At 41.5% G+C, this 25,000-nt stretch overlaps 2 protein-coding genes across 4 annotated transcripts in view; both read right to left on the reverse strand.

Annotated features, from left to right (window-relative positions):
* Positions 1 to 21,432, reverse strand: part of med12 (mediator complex subunit 12) — a 25,315-nt gene extending 3,883 nt beyond the window's left edge. The window contains exons 1-35 of the mRNA XM_068592329.1: positions 21,293 to 21,432; positions 20,298 to 20,402; positions 20,001 to 20,192; positions 17,924 to 18,083; positions 17,561 to 17,736; positions 17,043 to 17,153; positions 16,429 to 16,701; positions 16,162 to 16,308; positions 15,714 to 15,813; positions 15,493 to 15,629; positions 15,178 to 15,309; positions 14,255 to 14,381; positions 13,858 to 14,087; positions 13,682 to 13,741; positions 13,388 to 13,561; positions 12,320 to 12,464; positions 11,304 to 11,422; positions 9,779 to 9,922; positions 9,532 to 9,695; positions 8,745 to 8,876; positions 8,200 to 8,427; positions 7,930 to 8,074; positions 7,579 to 7,699; positions 6,558 to 6,668; positions 6,346 to 6,459; positions 6,090 to 6,226; positions 5,337 to 5,516; positions 4,911 to 4,982; positions 4,660 to 4,823; positions 4,322 to 4,483; positions 3,907 to 4,108; positions 3,586 to 3,695; positions 3,306 to 3,441; positions 326 to 475; positions 1 to 90 (exon numbers count right to left, since the gene is read on the reverse strand). The exon at positions 1 to 90 is cut by the window's left edge and continues 273 nt beyond it. Coding sequence (XP_068448430.1) covers positions 1 to 90; positions 326 to 475; positions 3,306 to 3,441; positions 3,586 to 3,695; positions 3,907 to 4,108; positions 4,322 to 4,483; positions 4,660 to 4,823; positions 4,911 to 4,982; positions 5,337 to 5,516; positions 6,090 to 6,226; positions 6,346 to 6,459; positions 6,558 to 6,668; positions 7,579 to 7,699; positions 7,930 to 8,074; positions 8,200 to 8,427; positions 8,745 to 8,876; positions 9,532 to 9,695; positions 9,779 to 9,922; positions 11,304 to 11,422; positions 12,320 to 12,464; positions 13,388 to 13,561; positions 13,682 to 13,741; positions 13,858 to 14,087; positions 14,255 to 14,381; positions 15,178 to 15,309; positions 15,493 to 15,629; positions 15,714 to 15,813; positions 16,162 to 16,308; positions 16,429 to 16,701; positions 17,043 to 17,153; positions 17,561 to 17,736; positions 17,924 to 18,083; positions 20,001 to 20,192; positions 20,298 to 20,402; positions 21,293 to 21,394 — 5,052 coding nt within the window. The 5' untranslated portion in view covers positions 21,395 to 21,432. The remainder of the gene's footprint in view (positions 91 to 325; positions 476 to 3,305; positions 3,442 to 3,585; positions 3,696 to 3,906; positions 4,109 to 4,321; positions 4,484 to 4,659; positions 4,824 to 4,910; positions 4,983 to 5,336; positions 5,517 to 6,089; positions 6,227 to 6,345; positions 6,460 to 6,557; positions 6,669 to 7,578; positions 7,700 to 7,929; positions 8,075 to 8,199; positions 8,428 to 8,744; positions 8,877 to 9,531; positions 9,696 to 9,778; positions 9,923 to 11,303; positions 11,423 to 12,319; positions 12,465 to 13,387; positions 13,562 to 13,681; positions 13,742 to 13,857; positions 14,088 to 14,254; positions 14,382 to 15,177; positions 15,310 to 15,492; positions 15,630 to 15,713; positions 15,814 to 16,161; positions 16,309 to 16,428; positions 16,702 to 17,042; positions 17,154 to 17,560; positions 17,737 to 17,923; positions 18,084 to 20,000; positions 20,193 to 20,297; positions 20,403 to 21,292) is intronic.
* A 1,540-nt stretch (positions 21,433 to 22,972) lies between these two features.
* Positions 22,973 to 25,000, reverse strand: part of wu:fb13g09 (ATP-binding cassette sub-family C member 5) — a 25,359-nt gene continuing 23,331 nt past the window's right edge. For 2 of the 3 annotated variants that reach the window (XM_068592401.1, XM_068592409.1), the window contains 2 exons: positions 24,929 to 25,000; positions 22,973 to 24,171 (listed from right to left, as the gene is read on the reverse strand). The exon at positions 24,929 to 25,000 is cut by the window's right edge and continues 93 nt beyond it. In XM_068592401.1, coding sequence (XP_068448502.1) covers positions 24,079 to 24,171; positions 24,929 to 25,000 — 165 coding nt within the window. In that variant the 3' untranslated portion in view covers positions 22,973 to 24,078. The remainder of the gene's footprint in view (positions 24,172 to 24,928) is intronic. The other variant, XM_068592391.1, reaches the window with a different exon arrangement.

A 25,000-nucleotide genomic window follows, 5' to 3' on the forward strand; every position in this document is an offset into this window, starting at 1 on the left:
AAACCAGCCCCAGGAGAGCGGGGCGGAGTGTTTGAGACCCTCAAAGACATCCCAGGGAGAAATCTTCTGTTTGGTTGACACTTGAAGGCCCTGAATACAGATAAGCACAGAGTTATAGCAGTCATATTTTCAACAGTAAACAATCTTAAAAACGGCAGATGTTTATTTTGGCTGTATGACATATTGCTGTTTTGTCGTTATGGTTTCACTGTAAATTAATAATGTATCTTTTTAAGCTGCATTATGTTTATACAAACCACACTGAATTGTGTGTCACTTTGCAGGTTGATGTCAAGTCAACACCAGCGTGTGAGAAACAGCGTACCTCCTTCTCAAATCCAGCGATTTTGTTCCCCTTCGTGTCGATTAGGGAGCCCTGAGGTTCACAGGTTATGACATCGCGGGTTTGCTTGGGCAGCGGCAAAAGCTGTCGAACCTTTTCCAAACTTTCTGACTGCCGATCCCCGAGCTCTTTCTGTGGAAATAAATGATACACATGTGAACGAGGGGGTTCCGGTTATGACGTGGACGTGAGAAGTCGCAGAACCCAGGTGCTCCGGCAAAATATATCATATATGAACGTAAACCCATTCGTTTGAGTTGGTAAAAAGTCTTAGTCTAGTAATTTAAGTGCATGATATAAGAAGGATCCGAAATGAAGTCGAATAGACCCAGTTCAAGAGGCACAGAGATGAAGAAAGACGGCGAGCTGGAGGAGGCACATGAGCTATCGGAAGCTACAGAAACTCAAGCGAGAGATGATGGAGTTTTAGAAGCTATTGACGCTCTTCGAAAAGACTTTTCTTCCCAGCTCAAAGAAGTTATCTCCTCAAACCATGAGATTAAAGAAGCCTTAGAGTCATTCTCCGAAAGCCGAGGTGGAGCAGAATCCCGTACAAGTTGCGCGGAGGACCAATTGAACAACTTGGCAAGCGTCTCGGCAACCACTCAAAGAAAGATGCTAGCACTAGCCAGATCAGTGGAGACCATGGAAAACCGGCAGCGCCGCCTGAACGTGGGACTGGTGGGCTTGCCAGAAAACACAGAGAAAGAGGACCTAGTATCCTTCCTCAACACGTGGTTGCCCGACCTCCCTGGTAAAGAAAACATCCCGATTCCACCTTCCATCGACCAAGCCTTCAGACTTCCAAAAGCAACCACAGCTAAAGCTAACGAGCCAAATCTTAAACCGTTTCCTCGGGCGAGTCTCGTGAAATTCCGCTGGCTGACCGACAGAGACCGAGTGATGAAGGCTGCTCGCGGTAAGAAAACACTACGGTTTGGGGAGAATCGTGTGATGCTGTTTTCAGACCTTTCCGCGGAGATCCAGCAGCAGAGGAGACTGTTCGACGGCGTGAAAAGCCTATTGCACAATCTCGACATTGAGTTTGGATTACAGTTCCCTGCAAAGATGAGAATCTACCACAAGGGTAAAACGCTTACGTTTCTTACTCCACCAGATGTGGAGGTCTTCGTGCGCGAGATCGGGACGGTGGCATGAGTGAGTCTGGCTAGATTTCGCTAGCTCGCTTGGATCCAAAACAAATGAATGATATAGACCAAGCTTTGTTGGATATGAGTGTCATGTATCACATTGGCCCTCTGTTTGATAGTAGCAATACGTTTTGTTCCAGGTTACTGTTCATGGGCCAGTAATTATACATAATTGGGTTTACGTTCTGTTCTATACTAAAAGTTTCTGTGGGCATCGCCCAATTGTGTTCAATGGTATGTATCTGCTCCTTAGTTAAGGATCAATGCAAGTTGTCCGGAATTTCAGTGTATTGCAAGTGTGTGAATGGGGTCTGTGCAATTAGGAGGCACAGAGATTTAGGAGAGCTCCGTGTCCGTTCTGGAGAGGGGGCGTTTGTTGCTGTTTTTTCTTTTCATTATTTTTATGTTTTGATGGCATACTGGTCTCATATGGTGGAAGAGGAGTTCAAGTTATAACGATAATATTAATTAGGCTGGGTCACGAGTAATGCTCCTTATCTCAATATTACTTCATGGAATGTCAGGGGTATGAGAACATTAGTTAAAATTAAGCAAATACTGTCCAGACTTAAACACCTCCAAGCAAAAGTCATATTTCTCCAAGAGACTCATTTATTATCCGAGGAGATTGTACACATAAGGAGGAGATGGCCAGGGCAAAGTCTAGCTTCTTCTTGCTCCTCACAGGCAAGAGGAGTAGCAATCCTTATCCATAAATCAGTCCCCTTTAGGATTCACAAACTTCTCCAGGATCCTGCGGCTAGATATGTGGTGGATATGTTGGGGGAACTCTTTTGAATCAAGAAATCATTTTTGCAAATGTTTATGGCCCCAACAATGACGATGCCACATTCTTTAGTAATCTCTTCATGACCATTTCCTCTTTTCGAGGTGATATAATTATGGGTGGAGATTTTAATTGTGCTCCTAACCCCCTCCTCAACCGCTCATCAACCCATTTGGGGGAATAACAACTTTCATCCAGGGGCTAAAGACAAGGGATTAAACTATGGGCAGACAAAGGTATTGGCCAAATAGCAAATCTCTTTCAGGAGGATGGTTGTTGAGACACTCTCTAAAGCATCAAAGGTGGCTCTCCCTATGTGCACAAGAATGTGTGTTTTGGGACTCATACCAAAGGACATCAAGCTCAGCAAAGCCAACAGAAACATGGTTACCCTATGCCTACTACAAGCCAGACGGACTATAGCAAAATGTTGGAAATCTGTACAGAAGCCGACTACCAAAGGCTGGCTAGAGGACATTGTAAAAGTTATAGCCATGGAAAAAATAACATATTCACTAAAAAGGAAAATATGCACAGTTTGAAGAGATGTGGACTTCCTTCTTGGACTTTGTAAAGGGCCCTCAATTTCTTAGGACTCTAAAGTGACCATACAGTCATCACCCCTGTAAAAACGCTGAGCAACCCATTGCCTAAATACCCCTTGCCAATGTATTAATGAGTGTGCCACCTAGTTTTGAGTGTCATTTTATATAATTTATTTTATTTTTTATCCTTATTTGTATTTTTATTTATTATTGTCTGGTAGCTTGTTCTGTATGTTTACTGTATTTGTAACCTGTTCCTCCTTTTAAAAGAGGAAAAAAGAAAGAAAAACAAATAAACACATTTTGAAAAAAAAAAAGTGAACGAAAAGCCTCGTTATTATTTAACACGAGCATTATTTTTACACGAGCATATTAGTGTGAAAGCTAATAAAATAAAATAATTGACTTTAAAACAACAAAAAACAGTTGACCATCATTCTAGGGAAATACTACATCTTAGAAGTGTGATCACATCTTACCCTGAGCTTCTTAACCAGGTTCATGTAGGCTCTCTTGTTCTCCTCCATGCTGCCCTGAGAGATGCTGGACATGTCAGCAGCCAGTGTGCCGTTAATCAGCACACTCAACATGTCCAACACTGTTGTGAAGAGCTCACTGTTGGGAGAGAAACAAACATGAGGCAGATCAAGTGACTGGAAATTGTTTTGGGAACAGAATTTGTGCTCAGGAATAATAACTGAAGTGTCCAATTAGAGGAATAATGTGTGGAATAGGGTTTTCTCTTCAGTCAACACTCACTTGTTGGACTGCATGTCCACTGTGCCACTACTGATGATGTCAAGGAGGAGTACCGCCCACTCGGTGGTCTGCTGGGTGCTGCGCTGCACCGTGTCAAACATGCCACCCACCTTGTTATGAGAGGAACAAATGATTTGATGAACCCAATGTTGAACGTAAGATTAAGGAGTCTTGTTTTTGACTTTCATTCAATATTAAGGATGGTTCACTTCAGTAATTGAGGCCTATTCCTAGTTCTCTGTGACACAGACTAACTATAGATGGACTTTATACAGCCAGAGACGCTGTCAGGCTGGTTGTGTTGATCAAGAAGTTACGTACGAGATTCAATCGAAGCTTCAGAGCCTCATGCATCATCTGCTTTGCCTTGCAGTCGTCCTGGTACTGGTCCTCTCTCCAGTTGGTAACAATCTGCTGCACTTGGCTGTAGAGGGAGGTGAGGAGGCCTTCCCTCTGTTCATCCTGCCCCTTTAAGCAGGTCAGCACCAAAGACAAGAATGGCTGCTGACTCAGCAGGGACATACTGAGAAGGGGAAAAAAATACAGAATTTAATAAAGAAGAAACCATGCTCAGATGGCTGGCTAAATTTGTTCTTGTCACTTTCATAGCCTGTGAGAGTGGCACATAATGAAAATGCCCATTTCACCAGACAGACACTTATGAAGGATTTTTACCTTGTTGAACTCGCAGATTAAATTTGAGTGTTTTCCAGTGTTAAAGAAAAATGCCACTTACCTTTTCTGTTTCTGCCGGTCCCTCTCTTTGCGAGAGGACGAGCCCAGATGCTGTCCTTTCTCCAGCTCCTCTCCGGCTGCCTTCAGCACATGGCCCTGAACTGAGGTGGGCAGCTTGGCTATCAGCGGAGCCACCAGCCACACACCGGACCGCTCTGATGAGCTGCAGCACACAGGGCAAACCAAAAATGAAAGGATACAATTTCTTGTTAGCGCCTTGAAGATGTATGAGCGTACACATTCACATTTTGTAAAAAGAATATGCGTCCCTACAAAATCCCAATGCAAAGGAAACTGTATGCAGTAGAAAGGCCTGAGAGCAGACAGAAAGATACGCACCTTAAAATCGGCTTCATCTTGGTGGCGGTGTTGTTGTTGTTGTTGGATGCGGAGCCACCTTGTGTCGTTGCTCCATTTCCTGAGGGGTTACTGTTCATCTCAGCTGATTTCTGAAACACTTCTATGGTGGCCTTGGCTATGTTCTCCAAAAGCGAGTAAAGCTCCTATTGAAAAATAAAAGAGTGATATTCTGATTACCTTGACAAAGACCACAAGTTGATATTTTGAAAGCACTGAAAGTAGCAAATTACATTGTTTGTGCTCTGTTTGATCATCAGCTGCAGCTCTAGGGACGACTGTCTCATCGTCCATTGGTCCATGTTCTACGAAAGGGGGGAAAAAAAAATAGTGTTAGTCGTGTATTTCTTTTTTCTTTCTCTTGTCAAAACCCCGTTATAAATATCCACAGTTCATTGCAAAGGTGGGACATTTAAATCCACAGTCAGCCAGTAGAGGGCAGCAACACCTCACAGCTCTGGTTAACAAAGGGCGACTTTACAGCAGATAATGGAGGTTATAATTTTGAGAGATTAATCAAGGAAGGTCAAAGCGTCCCCACTGGCTGGATGAATGTTTTGATCTGAAAAAATAAATAGACTCAAAGGTTTGATTCTCTGGCACAAGCAAAGAGATGGAAGTACATTTGAACACTGTGTTAATTTTGGTGTATTCTAGACCTGTAGGATGCGTTTGATGCGCTGCCTCTGAGGGTTGTCGCCATCATCACTGTCCAGCTGGCGATGTGGATAGCAAATAAGCTGCAGTAGCCGCTGGGCCTGAATGTTGACCAGCACCGGATCCTGGAGGGCACTGCTGTCCTCAGATAGAGACTTCAGGCAGCGCTCTCCAACCCATTCCTGCAAGACACCACAAGATGGAAAAATGGCAGAGTTGGAAATATGACCGAGGTCAACAACTTCAGTGGTCCTCAAACTCAAAGTAAAGCTGGCCGGGACAAGGGACATTTCTCGGCAATTGAACTGCACATGCCAAAGCCTTGCTGGGCATAAAATGTGTTTAAAGTCTCTTGAGGTCTCAGAGCATGTCTGCCCCTCTGAGCTACTGCCAGCTCTCTTTCTGGCCTTCATATCTATGAAATGTGATGCAGAAAATGATATACTCGCTTTTATGCTTCTTTGCCACTGAATTTACAAGGAGCTCAGAAAAAAGGGAGAGCTCTTGTGAGGAAAAATAGAAAGTTTATTGTTTTTGTGTGTTCCCACAAAAGCTTTTAGACGGAAGAGACAAGATTGCTGATAATACTGAAGATAAAAAAGCATGCCTGTGTAGCTCCATGCAACAAAAAGCTGTTTGTTTCAGACACGTCAATTAGTTATCTCAGTAGCTTCACTTTTACCTTTTCCATTTTCCCACTGACTGTGTGAATTGCAGATCCATATCTTTCAACTCATTACAATTCATATCCTCACCTGCTGGCAGATCGTCTTCAGAACATATTTTGCATAGACATCCAAGCTGGCCGTTTCTATGGAGACATTGCGCCCCTCAGATATGTCGTCGAGGCCGGCGGGGTGTGACAGTCCTGAGCCTCTTAGCTCAGCATCACCTAATAGAGATCCCAAACATGAGGCAAGTGTGATGAAGACGAAGCAGATCTGTATTTTTTGAAACACACATTTTCGGTGTGACCAGTTCATGATATGACAACACTACAAGGATTCTTACCCAGCATAAAGACAGCTTTGAGGACAGCAAACACTGCTCCAACAACTATGCTGTTCTGAGAGGCAGCAAGAAGATGGCGGTCACAAGACCACCGGATACCAACTGAGGATTTCTCTGCAAGGTCAAAACGCCAGCATGAGACCAAAAGTCACAACAAAGTCAAATCAAAAATGTTAAAACACTGAGAAAATATTTCTGGTTCTGTCGACTACCTGACTTCACTCCCTCTTGGGGGAAAGGGTTGCGCTGTGGTGTCTTGAAGAGGTGCAACAGAATCCTGCAGGTGAGTCTGGCCCCTGGCTCAGAGTCCTGCTCACTGCAGGCTGAAGGTAAGTTGGTTAGAGTGGACTTTCTACACATCCCATAACTGAGGTTCACATCTTTCTGGATGGGCTACACATAAAAGTGACACGTCTAAATTTAAACGTTGTCCTAGATAGACTTCTCATCGGTCAGGATGAAGTGGAATGTTCATAGAGCTGTTGGTGTAAAAGAGGCAGTGAGAACAAAGCGTTTACCACAAGCCAGAGCTGTTGGCGTTTGGCAAGTGCGATTGTGTTATAAAATGAGCCAAACCCAACCAAACAGCCCGGCTGAATGGGGCTTTGTCTCCAAGCTGGGAAAAAAGAGATTAACAGTGGGGAAAGGGAGGCATGTCTCTGGCAAGTGCACAAAACGCACCGAGGCTTCATGGATCCAGATCAAATACGCTGTGGTAACTCTCCCCTTTGATAGAAGTAATGCATTATACAGCCTGGTGCTCCTTCCTACAAGTCAAGCTGCAATGTGACGCCGTATCACAGACAGACACAAACCAACGGGAGCGTCTTAGCATACGGGCAGAGTTTAAAGGGTAATGGAGCCCCAGTGGGTACTTAGATGAAGATATTATTATAAAAAACATGTATTCAGATTTTTTTGTATTCACAAATTGAGTTTTGAATGGTTCATTGAAAAAAAAGGTGAAAAAGCGAAAAGTAATGAATAAATGGCTGAAGATTCCAGCTTCCGCCACTTCAAATGAATACAAAATATAAACTCACGAAAAAAGAGCATTTCAATTGAATGAGGAAATGGTTTCACTATGCCATAATAAATAGTTTTACATCCAGTACAAATACAGCACATGAGTGGTGTCGTTGAAAGGGCAAAAATGACAGGACGGACACAAGAGGACGATGTGACAATACATACTTTTCTAAAGCGGGATGTTTGCGATTAAGTAATCCTTACCTGCATTGAGGAGGGAAGGAATGGCCACACAGCGAACCAGGTCTTCAAGGAGGAGGCACTGTCGAGCAATGAGAATGGCTACGAAGGTTGCCAGTGAATCATGGAAGGACAAGTCGCTAACCTGAAGGACGAGAGCACATCGATTGACTTTAGAAGTAAAGCTGCAACCGTAATCTTCTGGAAAATCAAATAGGAATTATACCAGAATTAAATTAATGTGGACAGATGGTGTTGACAAGCAAATAATAGTACAAGTCAAAGCCATAGTTCATAGAGAATAGGTGCAACAATAACTCCCAAGGCGGGACTTTCATTGACCCTTTTTCTAACAGCTATGAAACCACAACTTACATCTACGTTACATAGCAAATCATTGAAGCCACAGTTGCCATTGTTAGATGAGCAGCAGAGAGCCTTGAGGATGCCGAGCCACTCGGCGCTCAGGGAGCGGCAATACGCCGTCAGCTCTGCACACAGGATCCCAATATCGTTCACCCTGAAAGCGCATTGTATGACAGTAAACACCGGGTAAAAAAGACAAGGAGTGAAAAATGAAGCCATCTGACCCATACAGCCATCATTACACATCATATGAATCAATAATAATATAAAGTAAGCCACCTCTCAGGGTCTCTGTGGTCCACACAGACATCCATGAGCACATTGCAGACGAAGCTGTAGCGGTTGGCTGGGCTGTCGTTGAGGATCTTGCCCACCATGGAGTGGTTGAAGTTGGGGGCACAGGGGTTGGCAATGGCCTCCATCATGAACACAGGGTCCCAAAGCATGTTGGAGTCTGAAGGGTCGATGTTGCAGTAGATGGAGTTCTTCACTTTAGAGCAGAACTCACTGAGAGAGGACACAAAAGAGAGATTGAGGAGTTATCTCGGTACTGATCTATGGCCTCCAAATATCATCTGGTGACAGCTAATCATTGAACACAACAGCTTGATTGTCCCGATTCATAGAAGCAACTAAAAAGGACACTGCGATGTCAAATAAAACCTTTATAAATATTAGGTTATTTTTAACTACGAGTCACGGTTTTGAAACATTCCCCTCTCCAAACATCGGTCCTTAAGGGATTTGTCAAAAAGGCTCGAAAGCGCTGCTTTAGTTAATGCAACATTCAATTTTTTTAAACAGGTGAAGTGCTTTTTTTTTACCTGAAAATCTCGCCAAACTTATTCTTGAGGTGACTGCAGGAGGTGTAGAGGTCGTACAGGTAAGCCAAGATGCAGCGCTCAGAAGAGGAGCAGTCTGCCGGGTTCACTCCGGATTTCACCACGATGCGCAACCTGAGAACACGTTTACACACATGAGTCCACTGCAACTCCTTTTTAGCTTCATGATGAAAGGAACAGGGAGACATTTTGTGAAACCGGCTCAACATGAAGGCTGTCCCTTTTGTAGAAGCACTATTTGTATCTCTAATTACATTTACTTTAGTTCTAGGCTTTATCGAAGCTTTCTTTAGCTTTAACACTTCAGGCATCTCGCTAATGATTTAATCCAAGATTACTTTCAAGCGCAACAAAAGAACCAGCTAAAATTCTTAAAGCGTCACAAATTACTGCGAGTGGTACAGTCCCCTGTCAGCAATCCTTTGGAAATAAAAATTCTCATTAAAGACGGTCGAATGAGGCTCAGAGATGGTTGTGGGGTGGAACGACGATGGTAGTAACTCGAACAGGAAGTTTATTTAATTAACAATTCTTTAATTTGCCATTAAAACTCCAAACATTCATTTCACAACTTTAATTACAAGATTAACTCATTTCTGTACCCTGGTTATCGTGCATTTAGGGTTGGAATTCAATCTCAGTAACAACTACAAAACAAAAGCATACTAGTTCCAGAGTTGGGCAAACAATCCAAATCGGTCTTTCTGGAATAGCACGAAAATAAAAGAGGTAGCCTTTATACAAACATCAGAGCTTGTAAGTGACATACCCATCGAAAACCTGCGCGGTCTGCTCGGGATTGAGAATGAGGCAGGAGTGGTACCTCCTCAGCACAGCTACGATACACAGACACAGGCCGGTGGTGTAGATGCCCACCAGGTTGGACGACTTCAGCAGCAGCTCAGCTTCCACTAAACTCAACTCATTCAGAAGCTACAGGACACACAACGGTAACGATGATCAATAAAGACTGATTCGTCCGTGTTTAGTGACATCGGTGATGAAGTAGCCCATACCTGGATAGCAAAGTCTATGAGGCCACTAATGTTGAGGGAATACTCCATGAGGTCAAAGATGAACTGAATGTGCGGGACGAGAGGCAGGAGATAGGACATCCCTAAGGCAAAGCTGTTGATCTGTTCCAGCACATTTCTGGACACCTGCAGACGACATTAACATGCAAAAACAACAGCAATCACATCCCTGCACCGAACACTGCAACACAACAACATGCTGCCGTCCAGCAGAGCTCCAACACAGAAAATCGACGTGTCAAATATTGAAGCAATGTAAAAATATCTTATTGGACACTGGAATTGTGAGCAAAAGACAATTTTACCATTACATTTTGTCTTACGGTCATTAAACTGTGAACACATATCCTGTGTTTTCCAACAACGGATTACATTTAAAAGTGTGTGGGATACAAATCAAATTATGTTAAAATGGTTTACTTCACTTATACAGGGCTGAGTTACCAGTGAATGGTTGAATAATACATGTTTAAAGCTGCAAGAATGCTTTCTCTGCAATAAACATCATCAAAACCAACCACTGTTCCAGATACACCAATGATCACCGACACATGTGCATGAGAATGAATCTTGAATGGAGATAATGCCAAACAACTAGCACTTTTATATATTCATACGTTCTGTCTTGCTTTCAATTACTTGACTTAAAGGCATTGCATTATTTGTGCGAGGGATTATTGTATTTATGGTTAAAAAATAGCTACATATTTTACATACAAATGCCATACAACACATAGGTGTAGAATAGACTATAGCACACAATTTATACATTGTGAGGTTCAGACCTTCGCGGGAAGGAGATTTTAGTAACTGAACCTCTTTAAAAAGTATATAAATATCGCTGTGTTCAGGTGATATTCAATCATATTGGGAAATATACCTATTTGTTTTCTTGCTGCGAGTTTGATGAGAAAATAGTTAAATCGCTAGCAGACGATTAGCTTAGCTTAAAGACTGAAAGAAAGGGAAACGGCTCGCCCTCGGATGCAACTGGTGTTGACCAAGAACTTAACCAAGCTGTGTGGCTTTATGCTAAGCTAAGCTAAATCTCCTGGCGCTATGCTCTGATTAAGTCACTTGAATTTTAATTGAACATTATTTTCAATTGCAGTGTTTCATGTTTGTAATTTAGGATCAATTACTTTCTGCATTATAACCTCCACCACTGGGAAATCTAAACTACATTACATTTTATTTAGCTGATGTTTGTATCCAAAGTGACTAAAAACATTATGTTCTTCAGCAAGTTTAGGTGACAGTCACCTGAGAGCATTATACATTCAAATTGTATTCAGACACCACAAAAGAAATCTAAATATATTCAAATTACATTTACATTCAAATGAGTCACCTTGGGGTGGAGGCGGGGGGGTCCTTCTGTTTTAGGCAGCTAAAGCTATTTGCATTAATACTCCCTGTGGCTAGTGCCGATATAATTAACTTAACATACTTTGAAACGTGAAAGATAAAAGTACATAAATAAAAGTACAAGGTTTTCTGGTCTAACCTGGGAGGTGACTTGGTGCTGGTCAAAGTGGGAGAGGTGCTGGAATTTGGAGAAAATATCTTCTGTCGTGAGAAAGGCCTCCGGCTTACTCCTCTTCCTCTTCTGTCCTTCCTCCCCTTCTGTGTATGTGGGAGAGAGGGGTATATAAAAGTAAGAGAGGGAGCGACAACTCCTGGTCAGCTGTATTCTTTCCAGTCTGCTGAACAGGCCAGCCATGAAATCGAGTTAGGCCAATGGCTGCTATCTTATTTCCAGCCTCCTTCGATTTGAAGCATCAGTGCAAAAGACTGTGCTGTCAAGGCACTTTAAAGAAAAAGAAAACGGTATTTTTCATATAAAGAGAAACTTTACTGTGAGATGAAGGTCACCATCAGCTAACAGAAACGTGATAAGGTGAGACGAAACACTCCAATCTATGCAATTACATCTATGAAAAAAAAATTAGATCACTTTAATAAGGTCACATGTATCTATGTATGAGATAAAGTGGCAGTGAACGAACAGATGAGAGCTTTTAGCATAGAAATTGGGTGGAACGGAGATTGAGTGATAGAAGCCCCGTAGGGGTCGATAAAGTACAAAAAAAAGAAGCTTGTTCCTTTAAGAAGGGCAGAGGAAAGGGGACACAATGAAATGCTTTCAAAGAGGGAGATTTAGGTGCTAAATACAGCTGGAATGACCACAGCGAGAAAGCCTGCATGTGATCAATGAGTTACAAACACCCAAGCATGATGAAGCTCATGTGTTCCAAACTGCTGTCTGCTATAACATTATCTTGTGTGATTATTATTCAGAGAGACAAAAGGGGAAAATAGCAGTCAATAAACTGGGGGATGCAGATAAAAACTGCAAAGCAATTACATTGACAACATTTTTATCATCAAACATGAAAAGTAGGTCATATTAAACTGAAAAGGCTTTAGCTGCAGCTAAGGAAATGTAAAACTTAAGTAAATGGAAAATACAGGACATTAGGCTATCAGTCAAAAGCTGATCGAATGGAGGAACACAGTTACCTGTCTCTGCTTCGCTTTTGCGGTTCAGCACCTTCAAGATGTCTTTGGTAATTTTCTTGATGGTGTGTCGCGCCTCATCTCTCAGTTTGCCCACACCATAGAGGACCACTAACCGCTGGTTGCACTCGTGGCTGGCGCTCTCCTCCTAAAAGGCACGAAGACACGAAAAGGATCCTTACAAATGGGATGCACCCGATTACCGAAGCAGCAAGACAAACCATTTGGGCCAGACTGATGTGACGAGGTCCAAAGAATACATTTAAGAAAAATGTTAAACCACAAGAACAGAAATGTCTATTGTCAATTCTATGAATATAACAAGATTGTAAAAATTGCCATCCTTTCTTCAAATATTCAGTTTAATATAGTAGAAACAAACAAATCTCACAATTGAAAGGCTGGAATGATGCAATTGTTGAGGATGTTTGCCTATTAAATACATTATTAACATATTATTACAATAGTTTAAACATTTTCTGTTCATGAGTTAATCATAATACAGTCACTACTTGTTTGTACTCTAATATTTTAGGCCAGACCTAAATGATTTATTCTGTATTATTACTGTGGGAATGATGATAATTGTCCACAACACCACTACATGAAGTGTGAAAGGAGTGAAGCTTTACTTGGAGTCAAAACTTTAATAAATAAATCTTCTAGATTCTAACACAACGTCTCAACAGCCTGCGTAGCGAAGTCATCACAATAGCAGAGTAGCAACTTCAGTTCTCACGTGATGCATTCAGGCTCAGTGTCGCGTGTCGGTCAATCACATTTTAGCAAAAACAAATACACAATCACTGGAGTTATGTGTTTAAAGCAAAATCAAACAAACAGTCGCGAAGGGTAAAAACATGCTGCGCTACCTGGAAGATAAGTCTTGTGGGCAATATGATGTAATATCACAACATGTTTGCTATTGTGACGATATTGAAGACTATCTTTCACAAAATATGTGTATATGTATATAATCTGTTCTATTTATTTAAAAATCTATATATTTCCCATAACACAGAAGGGTAATTTTCTGGGCTTTTTAAATGCCACGCTAAGAGTTCTTCTTACCTGGGGAATAGGGAAGTGGGTGGCATACTGAATGTGGCGAGGTTGCTCGTACAGCTGGGGGAATGCAGGGTCCATGCCCTTTTCCTTTGTGCCGGCCTTGCTGTCCTGCTCTGGAGCTGGCTTCTCAGGAGAAGGGCTCCCCTTAGACTCACAGTGCATTGGCGGAGAGAACATCTGCAAGAAAAATTAAATGATTTCAATCAAAAGAGGAATTGCTACATCCCCTCCCCCCAAAAAAATCACTTGAATATGTATGCGAGCATCATGGAAGGAAATACAAAATGTTGCGTGTACCTCATCAAAATTAGCACTGGAGTTGTGATCAATTTCCATCGACTCCGACAGACCGGTGTCCTGTTGAACAAGCAATAACCTCGTGTTACAGGTTTACACCGAGCTGTTGCGTTACACTGTTGCACAAATGACTCATCACACTCCACAACACCCGACAACAGATGCCTCCAACGTGCCTCCATCTTGACACTGCTGCCTGCATCCTGCTCCTTGCGCTCGGATTCGTCAGAGGGCTCATCACTGGGGGAGCGGGGCCGCGGCAGGTGGGCGTCAGTCGCCAGGTCACCGCGGGAAATGAGCGTGCACATGTAGATGTTGTGGGAAAAGACGTCGTGACGGATGAGCTCGCAGAAGAGCAGGACTAGGTTAGAGAACTCCACTCGTTCACTTTCATTCCCCGGCTCTGCTGCAGAGGAGAAAAGGGGGATTTGAATAATTCAATACCAGGTCTCCCCTGCCGAATCATTGATAAGAAATATGCACTGGGTAATGAAATAACAGGCAAAGACGGACACGTTTGAGAATCACAACAATAGGAAACGCATTTACAAAACAAAATGGAAGGAGACTCACTCAGCGTGGGAGCCTGAGTATCAAGGAACTGCAGCAGAACGTCCTGAAAGACGGGCAGTGTGGCGGCGGAGAGAGAGCCGGACGACACGGAGCCCTTTTCGTCCACCACCTCAGACTCACCACACCTCTGCAAACAGACACGCGGCAGACAGACAACACTGAGCTACATGTAGAAACCCTGTTTACACGCTACAAGCAAGAATTATAATTAAGCATATCAAACATGCATAAATACATGTGCCTGTATCGACTGGAGAGAGAAGTTTCTCATCAAAACCCATCTGAAGAGTAATTGTTTCAGTTTTTAAATTAAAAGGAACTGTTTGTGATATGTTTATGTATCCAAGTGTATTTCTGTGATGCTTAAAGTGAATGTAACTTATTTAAATACCGGTAGTTTCAGACACCTTTCCATTCCAAGGGATTGCTTTAGTTGTTAATTTAATTTAAAGGGAACTGTTTAAGCTGTTTTTATGTGAGCTGATATGGATGAAGTCTGAAAATATACTTTACTTCACATTATACATTAATATAGCTACTCAAATCTGTTTTGTGTTGTTTGGCACATTAGCTCTTGAACGGTTTGTCAAATCCAGTGTGTTGTAACCATGTCATCTTTTCACATCGTAGTCATCTAACCAAACTAAGGCCATATTTTACTGCACTATTGATATTATGATTATTCATTAATTCATAATTATTTACAATTAACACCTCAAATAAAATACAACAAATTTAATAAAATCCATGTAATACTTCTTGACCAGTATTATATTCCTGGCAGTGTGATGAAGGCTTAAACTGCACTTAGGTCGTAATGTTGGAAGATAAATTAAATTAAGTTGTTGTTGGAGCTGTGAAAAACCAGTGAGAAGAGACGGCAACATGTGGCAGCAGCACACAATGTCTGGTGTGTCTCTTACCTCTGCTTCTATTTCAGCCTGTCTCTTTTCTAGCAGCTTGGCCACCACCATGGCCCTGTGTCTGCCGGAGCGCTTACAGCACACGGCCCATTCACAAAGCAAGGTCACCACCGCGTCATCATCTGGCGACATCTGGACAGAAATGGGTGATGAGAAAATACGGCTAAAAATAAAAGCTTGAGGCCACGTTGTATAATCTGACGATGAGCTATCATAGCGTCCGCACGGCAGAACAATAAGTCGCATTTTTTAAATCCACTTTCCAGTTCAGTGGTCGTCGCCTGTTGGTATATCGTCTGCATCTCAGATCCTTACCTCGTGGCCGTCTTTACTTTGGCCTGACCCAAATATTCGGTTGTACAGGGAATCCAGTGAGTTGTTGAAGTCAGACTTCTCAAAGCTGTGGTTGTCTAAAACTTCCAGGGTGTGCAGAACCCTCCCGATGGTGAACCCTGGCAACACATTACAGAAATCATCTCAAAACACTGAGCTTATTGTATGAGCTCCAAACAAGTCTCAAGGAACAGTTTTCTAACCTGCTGTGGTCTCCTGACACTTGTCAAACGACCACCTGAACTCCACCGCTTGGCCTCGCTCCTTCACTTGCTCCTCGATTTCTCTCAACTTTGTACGGACCTGGGAGAAGAAATCATCCCGGCACCTCACATGAACAAAACGACTCATTTTGGAATGTATTCAGCAGAAATGTAGGAACGTTTCTTTGAGAAGAAAGAAGACTATACCATAAGATGGCAAAAAGACTCTTGCTACAGGCTGCATCCCCGTTTATTCGTTTCAGCCGTTAGGTTTGGCTTTGCAACATGGGGTCCATTGGGATTGGCTCGCTTTTAGAGCCAGCCTCAAGTGGCTTCATTTTTCAGACCCGGAAGTTGCCGCGTGGTATGCAAGTATATGTTTGTGTAGGGCTTGTATGTTGTTGGTTTTTTTTTCAATCATTTGCTGTAAATAAATTTAGACTCGTACCTGCTGTGTGAAGGCAGTGTTGCCGCCTGGCATTGGTAAACTGGACGGAGCGATGGGCAGGAGGTCCAGAGGTGAACCCGTTTTGTTCCTGCTGTCAGTTAGAGAGTAATGCCACACCAGAGCACTGGGACAACACAACACGATGCTCTGATGGGACGACAACGAGACACAAATAACAAAAAAAGAAGAAGAATGAGTAAGTGAAGCATTTTTAGACTTGTTTTACATTTTACGTTCAATGCATCCATCAAAATGAACGCGTCGTACCTGCAGCATGCAGCTGAGCCCGAACACCAGAGGCCTGTGCTGAGGGCAGATGTAGAAGTCGGTGAAAGCCGTCTGGGGTTGGTTCCCTCCTGCCGGCTGCGAGGTTGGGGTGGGGGGCAGGGCGTTACCTTGCTGCGTCAACATGCCATGGGCTGGATGCCCTCCTGTGCCAGGGCCCAGGCTCCCGTCGCTTAGCAACAGGTTGAGGCGGCGTGTGCAAAAGTAAGCCAGTCTCCGTGACAAGTAAGCCGACTGTACAAATTCCCCTGAGTACTGCGGGACAGAGGGGAGATTCACAGCATTACCCACAGCACTCAGTGTCCATTAACAGCAGGCCACTTTGGAAATGGACACAAAATGAAGGGCTGCGGGCACCCCGGTGGGCCTCTGACAGAAAAGGTCAACACCACCTAAGTGCTGCGGACGAAGACACACAACTGGCTCCTGTTAAATCGGTAACGGCTATGGAAGCCCGTCGTAACACCTCTTGTGTGACCGCCTACAGCTGTTTCAATGTTAAGCAGGGCTGCACGTCTCCCAAAAGCAACCCCTCTGTGCACGAGTAGCGATGCGAGGCGAAGGTGATGTTACGGTGAGAACACATGAACATTTACCTGTAGCAAAAGCGGCAAGAGAAGTCTGAGGAGCTCATCTTCACCAGGTCGGACCTTCTCGAAACACTCCAGCACCCACGTCAGAAACTCGTGTCTGTCTAACATACCGTCCTGAACAAGGAAACCAAACACAAGCGCATCTGAATACCAGGTAGAGGCACGCGATGATTACAGAGTTTGATGTTCATGAATTCATTGATTGAAAGATGCGGTTCACTTCAAGGGATCAGGTTGGTAAAGCGTGGAGGAACTAAATCAGAAATCTGTTCCTAATCCCTTTCATGAATTATTCTCCCCAAATGTAATATGATCATTTGAGTGATTATTCATGGGTTAAAATAATCATATTACTTTTGCTGTCCAGAATTGCTCTGAAAGACAGTTTTTACAGCAACAAGAAAGTCCCCATTTCTCAATGAATGCATGGAACACTATTTTCAGTACAACAGTAGCTAATGTAATAAGATTGATTGTTTCACCCTGTGATTACAGTAACGCATCTTTACACATAAACTGACCTGAAACATGAACATGGCCAGCTTCTCGTTGTACTCCCACTGCTTCATGGCCATCTCCACATCAGCAGGAGTAGCTGGTAGTGGTGAGCTGCAACCTTGACTGGGAAACTGTCTGTAAAACTCGGCCACCTTCTGAAGCTGCTCCCACAAGTACTTTGTGATGATCTGAGTCCATTCTACACACACACACAAGCACAAAAATGCATCTTAAAGCCACATGAATGGAAATAAACGCCAGGAAGAACATATAGCACTCAAAAAAATCTGTTATCTTCCCATTAGAGGAAAGCCAATCATGTTTCATTTTCAATAGTCTTTAACCAAAAGTACATGCTTCACCAACAACTACCATGACTTGCTTACCTATACAAGGATCAATCACATGCCTCTTCTTGACTTTAGTCTCTGTGATGGCTGCGTGATATGCACAGGTCATCTTGATCATCCACGCTGAACGCATGACAGGGACTAAGTACTTGGCCAAGTATCCAAAAACCTCTTCCTTTTTGCTAAAGATTGGAACCTGTGACAAAGACATTTCATGTGTTACTGATGTTAAGCAAAATGATTCAAACATGCCAAAGATAATCAGCAAAACAGCAAAAATGAACAAAGCCACAAAAAAAGGTTGAAGTAGTTTTATTTTAATGTTTTATCATTGCAAGAGTAATGTTGAGCAGTTTCTTCCAAACACCTTACAGTGTAACAGTCAAAAATGCTAAATAAAAACATGGGTGTACATGTTACTTCCATATTATGTAAATACAGGATTCAGTCTGTTGCAATAAAATATACATTTTTGCTGGATTATATTTACATTCCAACATTGCATGTTCTGTTTTGAAAATGAATACACTGGAGAAACCGCTTGCATGAACTCCATGATGTCAACTGAAGTCATCTGATGTTTCGTCTTCTTTGGTCTGAAAGAAGTAGCTGAGCAGAAACCTGGAACTGGTGAACATCTGAAAAAGTCAGAAATCATTGTTCATTGTAGTTAGAAAACAATAAAATATGTATAAACCAATGCAGCCTAAAATAACAGAAAATACTTAAACTGCAGCGTAATAGTAAATTATTAAGATCCTCCATGCATGTATGAATAGAAAGTTCATCTTTAATGTGACCTGATGTAGTCAATATACAATACCTATTTTCTACCACTTGGAGCACTCAGAGGAAATAATTTAATAATGGATAATGAATAAAACAAATAACTCAGCACTAGAGAATAAATCATAAATTTCGAAGTTTGAATCCACAGCAATTTTAACAAACAAACAAAAGGTATTCATTCAAAATAGTTTGCTCATTAAATCAACGCATTACTTACCTTTTCTGCACTGTTCTTGTTTTGTGATGTGGAATTGAATTGTCCAGGAAGTTCTCACATCCGTTTGGGGATCGTTTTAGCACAGTGGCTTTTTATTCTCTTCTTGACTTTTACGGAACTAAAAGAAAATTTCTACTCCAAACCAAAATACTAAACTACTTCTGATCTATATAGCCTCATCAGATAACGGTAGGTGAAGCTATGAATATGTCAAATCGGCACACGCATATGCAGATATACACATACATACATACATACATACATACATACATACATACATAGACGCATGCAAGCATATATATGCATATATATATATATGCATATATATATGCATATATATATGCATATATATATGCATATATATGCATATATATATGCATATATATATGCATATATATATGCATATATATATATGCATATATATATGCATATATATATATATATGCATATATATGCATATATATATATGCATATATATATGCATATATATATGCATATATATGCATATATATGCATATATATATATATGCATATATATGCATATATATATGTATATATATATGTATGCATATATATATATGCATATATACAGTAGCAAGTTAGAAATGCTAACATGCTAACATTTGACTGTGAATTCAATATGCTAACGTTCAACATGTGAGAATGCATTTCATTTTGACGTCATGACAGACAAAAAGAATATTTTGTAGACAAAAATTGTTTCTTACTACAATTGGTTAATATATAGTTGTGATACATTTTAAACTTAAAGCAAATGCTTGAGATAAATTGTTTTATATTGTTGGGATGGAAATCCATCTCTTTTGAAAATGATTATGTTTTGGTGCAGCTTAAAAACCCAGTCTAGTCTTTTCCAAAAGTAGATAGTGGAAATCAGCCAAAGAAAAATATTTTTAAAATTTAAATATAAAATAAAGTGAAAAAGCCACAAAGGAGACCAATGGCCAGAGAGTAACAGATTAACCAGCCAAGAAACAGAAGGGAAACCAAATTCTCCAGCCAATACACTGCCAGTAAAACCAAAAAATATGAGACATTAATAATTCTCATTGAGCAAAGATAACTTTCAAAGACTCAGGCTCCTACCTTTTTAGCCAGCTGTGTCAGAGGTTTAGTCCCCGCTAAATCCGTGAACCAGTTATTGATGGAGCTCTGTGACCTTGCTGTGACGAGCCAGAAGTTATCCTTCTGGTTGACCTGCGGCTTACGTTTCCCCGTGTCTGGAAACGTGTTGTAGCGCAGCTTCTCTGCAATGATGCTGCTGAAGTTTGAACTGATCTGTTGGAGGTAAACAGGTATGACGGCCAAATCAATCACACATAATCACAACAACAAAACAAGGCATGCAGGGCTTAACCTGCGCTTAACGACCAGGGTCATTACCTTGGAAGGGTTGAAGTTGACATTTTTGGCACTGCCATGTTCATCCCCAGACACAGCTGGTTGGTTATTGAATCCTTGTTTCACATTCAGAGCAGTTAGCTCATCCTAAAACACACACACACACACACACACACACACACACACACACACACACACACACACATATTTCAGTGTATATTCAAAAGAAATACATAAAAACATTCCCATTGTTGATACTGTCAATATACAATATCGCATAGTTTGTGGTTGTTTGAGAAAAATCTGCATATTATGTGCTTAGTTGGGTTGGGTTTGCTGACAAAAGGGGAGGGATTAGCATCTGTGTAATTGTGTAACTAAGTCACTAAATGTATTTGCAGGAACAGTGACAGAATAACCCAGAGGTAAAAGCAGTACATTTCCCATCCACATCAACAGATTATCCTCTGGGTTAATAATAGATCAGGAGCCCACAGCACTAACGCGTTACACCAGCTAGGCCAAACTCCAATCTCTCTCCAGAACCGAGCACAGATCATTTCATCTCACGTGAACCTGCAGCTCGCGGGTCCCGAAGGTTTTATCTTGACGTTAACCCGTCAACCAAAGCCAATAAAACAACCATCAGTCCCAACGCACTAGCCCCTGAAGAGCAAACGCACACTCCTTTTTTCTCTCTCTTTCTCTCTCATCACAAAGCAAAAGACCGGTTGCAGTGTAGCAGTTGAACCGGGACTAGAATCCACCGGCCGACGAGCTCGCGGAGCAAACTGACGGTTGAGGACCCGGTTGTCCCCCCGCCCTGTTGTCCCCCCCACAAGCGAGCTGGCCAGTGAGCTAACCGACTGACAACTCGGTGCTGTTCATTGTTGTTGCTAGGCCCGAGCCGTCTGGAGGGCTCGCTAGCTGCTGTTAGCTCAAGCAGCTTTCTTGTGCTGAACATTTTTTTTTTTTTACTTCCGCAAAACGGAATTATTTTTTGGACTTTTCACATCGCACATTGTTAAAAATCTGACCTCTTTCTGCTTCGGATCTTGGGGATAAACGTCCGGAGGGCCGAGTCTGGGCCTCTTTAACGGCCGGTGTTCGTAACTTAGGATCCCGAAAGCAGCCATCATCCAGAGGCATCACAGCCAGGGCTTTCCTCCTCCACTGAGCTGAGCTACAACAACGAAACACACTTCCGGGACGGTTTCATCCGTGAACTTCAAAATAAAAGTCACGGAGAGGACGTGACGCACCTGTAGGAAACCTTTCTATTTTAAAGAAAAATCTAATTTATAAAACAAAAACGTCAATATATAATCATATTAATACGTGCTGTAATGTTAATCAATTGTGCTAATTTAACACAATATATTTTTTTAATTCTTCAAAAAAAAAAGCAGCATTTGAATCTACCAGCCTAAGTAGCCGCCGATACACTCTGCCCCAACATCTTGATTTACAATACGTGTACGGATTAACAACTTTTATACACATTTCCAAACTTGAATTTCTCTTGCAGAGTTTTTACAAAATATGTTAAAATGTCTTGAGTCGGTAGACTCAGTTAGAGAACAGCTTTGTCTCTGGGTCGATGGGTTTATTTTTCAAAAACAAGAGACCAGTTGCCCCTGAGGCCCAGGGTCACTGACAGCTCAAAGTTTATTGCGTGTCAACACATATTTGAAAAAAAAAAAAAAAGCACAAATGCACTTAAAATAATATGGGCCTTTAGATGGTCCTGCCGTATGGTCCGTGCACAATGTATAATTCATTTGCAGTTGTTCAGTATAATGAACAATAATATAATAATAAACAATGTCAGTCTAGGGGTAATGCCTAATTTCAATGGTCTACTGGTGCAAATGCAAACGTATTCAGTTCTGTGTAAATTCGTTGTTCGACAATCAATAGTCTAAACTCGTTTAAGGCTTTGTCCATGTTGTTGTCGCAGTGAATGAACACGTGCGATGCAATTCTCTCACCAAACCGTCAGCTTGTCCTAATACACAACTTTAATAATGACACAACTAAGTCAAGGAAGTCCAGAACCGGAAGCAGAGACTGCTTGCCTTCAAAGTAAAGGTTTGCTCCAACGATCACTATAAATTGAGCTAAATTAAATAAACGATTATATGTTCCTACACATCCTTGAACGTACGAAACTGATATTTGTGTGTTTAGAAAATAAGATTGTCATGTGGTGTAACATGTGCCATCAAGGACGGGGAACCCTGGACAAGACGTTGTCCAGATGTGTTAAACTGTTGACTGTATTCTAAATATTAGAGTCAAGGGAAGTCTTGACTGAGTCCAGTTGTTTGTGTTTCAGTTGTTTATATCTGTCACACACAGACATACACAGTAAAACCTTTGTGTTTAAAGATTGTGTTCTTTGTGTGCAGTCTTTCACTCATGTGCAGCTTCCAGAATTCAAACATTGTTGTTACCTTGTTATTAAGGAGTTTATGTTGTTTACTAACAGCTGACTGGTTTCCACAAGGTGGCAATAATGGGTTGATAGCAGCGCTGTGGAAAAGGTGTGAGAACCAATTTAAGTCACAAAAGGCTTTATACTACTGTATAACACACATGCAGTACTTTCAAAGCCCTCAACAAACTCTGATGTGGTACCCTTTCACATGTAAAATGACTCAGACAACTGGACATTGGCAAATATAAAAAAATATCTTTATTGAAAATGAAGAACCTTATCAAGAAATATCAAACATTTACAAAAAGATCACAATCTCATGTGAACAAAGGCCATTTTTTAAATGTATCAATGCAATGGAAAATTATTCAGCACAAACTTGATTATAAGGCAGAAGTTTACAATCCCCAACTTTGTGGAAACATTTGAGGAAATGTGGTAATCAGTTTCAGCTTCGTTGCACATCACACCCGGTACCAGGGCTTACAATCTTAATTGCAGCTGCATAACACACTTTGTTCAACACCTGAATTACACTGTTTGTAAAAACATTACCATCAGTGTAACATTTTCAATATTTTTAACTCCAGCATCTGGATTTCAACTTCCGCTCATTTTAAAAGACAGTACTTACATGCAGTTCTAACAAAAAAAAAGCCTGCTTGCATGGCTAACTCCATTATATGACCTGAAAGTGTTTACAGCTCTAGGCACATTTTGCTTCTGCAATAATTTACAAAAATGATTGCATTTAACCATTAAACTTGATGCATAAAACATAAAAAAGATAACTAGTGACACATTTTGAGCACGTTTTAGACAGTGCCTCATAAGAATGGGTAACAGGTAATTCTTTTCAAGATATTCTGTATTGCCTCATCAATTGCTAACTAATACATCCTCGACAGTGCAGTCCCACACTGTGAAGTCTTAGGATTGGAAATAAAATGACTCAAACTAATTCAGAGTCCCACTGATCAGCTGACTTCCAGAGGAAAAGGAAGCACCATCTCCTTCCGTATGTCCATGTAAATTATACATGTATTATAAAGTGCTCTGATCCGAGTCGTTGCTCTGTTTTCCTTGCAGCGAATTATTAAGCCTCCAGAAAAAAAACAAGGAGGATGATTCATTATTGTTTGCAGAGTGAGATGTGATTAGTCCTTCAGAAATGTGGTCCCTGGCTCTTTGGCTTTGAAATAACAGAGAGAATTACACGGAGCAGCCGTCACAGTAGCCAATGTTTTTTTTAACACATATCTTTCACACCCCAGCAGGACGGCATTAAGTGTGATTTTTGTGCATTTCAGGTATTCCCACTGAATATTTTTTGGCCTCCCCAATCACATCCAAAGTTCAGCCATGGTGTTTTTTTTTTAAATTTTATCTGCTTCGGTTCTCTGATGCTTCGATCATGGCTCTGAATCTTGAGTTTTCATCTGCCAGCAAGGCAGCGGGACTGTCAAACTCCAAAATCTACGAGAATGAAAAGGATAAAAACAGCATCAGTCCCTGCATGTAAATCTGAGGTTCAATTGCTCATTCCATGAGCTTGTGAGAGAGACACAATTAAAGCCTATTATTTTTTCAAAGAATAATGAAAAAAAAAATTTTTCCCACAGGGCGCATATGTGAAGAATTGTAATGTCTGGAAAATATTGACATCAGGCAGCTTTGTTATGTTTTGATCAATCACCGAAAATGTACTTAAACCTCAAATGTTGACGCTGTTGACGTGGCTCAAACTACAAGACTCTATTTCTGCTATCTGCTGTATTGGAGATCTAATAATGCAGACGGACACGATCAGAGATGACATGAAACTAATTCAAGGATTGAATTAAAAGTTTAGTTGTGACAGCTCCATGGTTAACATTAGAGCAAACTAACATGCCAACCATCAAAGCTAAATATGAATCTTATCTATTCTGATGCATTCATCATGTTTCACTCCTACACAATCCTCAGGTAGGGAAGTAAACTTGAATAATAACTGGTTCAAGGGAGGCTGAAGCTGTTTTCATTTGTTGGCATTCCATGTTCAGGGCTTGCATCAAATGTCAGCTTGAACGCAACGCTACCACAAGTGAAATGTGCACTGCCTGATCCAATCCATTGCCTTGAAGAGAGCAATTCACACAGTGAATCAGGGGTGTCTCAACTTGGGAATGAGTTTAAACCAAGGGGCCACATGGTGCAATCATGCAATCAGACGTGTTGCCTCTATACACACCTGTCCGTTGTCCAGGACCATGACCCTGCTGCAGCTCATCACCGTGTTGAGACGGTGGGCAATGATGAGCGT

The sequence above is a fragment of the Clinocottus analis genome, unplaced genomic scaffold (genome assembly GCF_023055335.1).
Source record: "Clinocottus analis isolate CAN_PGR_092001 unplaced genomic scaffold, fCliAna1.0.p SCAF_10, whole genome shotgun sequence".
In the NCBI taxonomy this organism is placed as follows: domain Eukaryota; kingdom Metazoa; phylum Chordata; class Actinopteri; order Perciformes; family Cottidae; genus Clinocottus; species Clinocottus analis.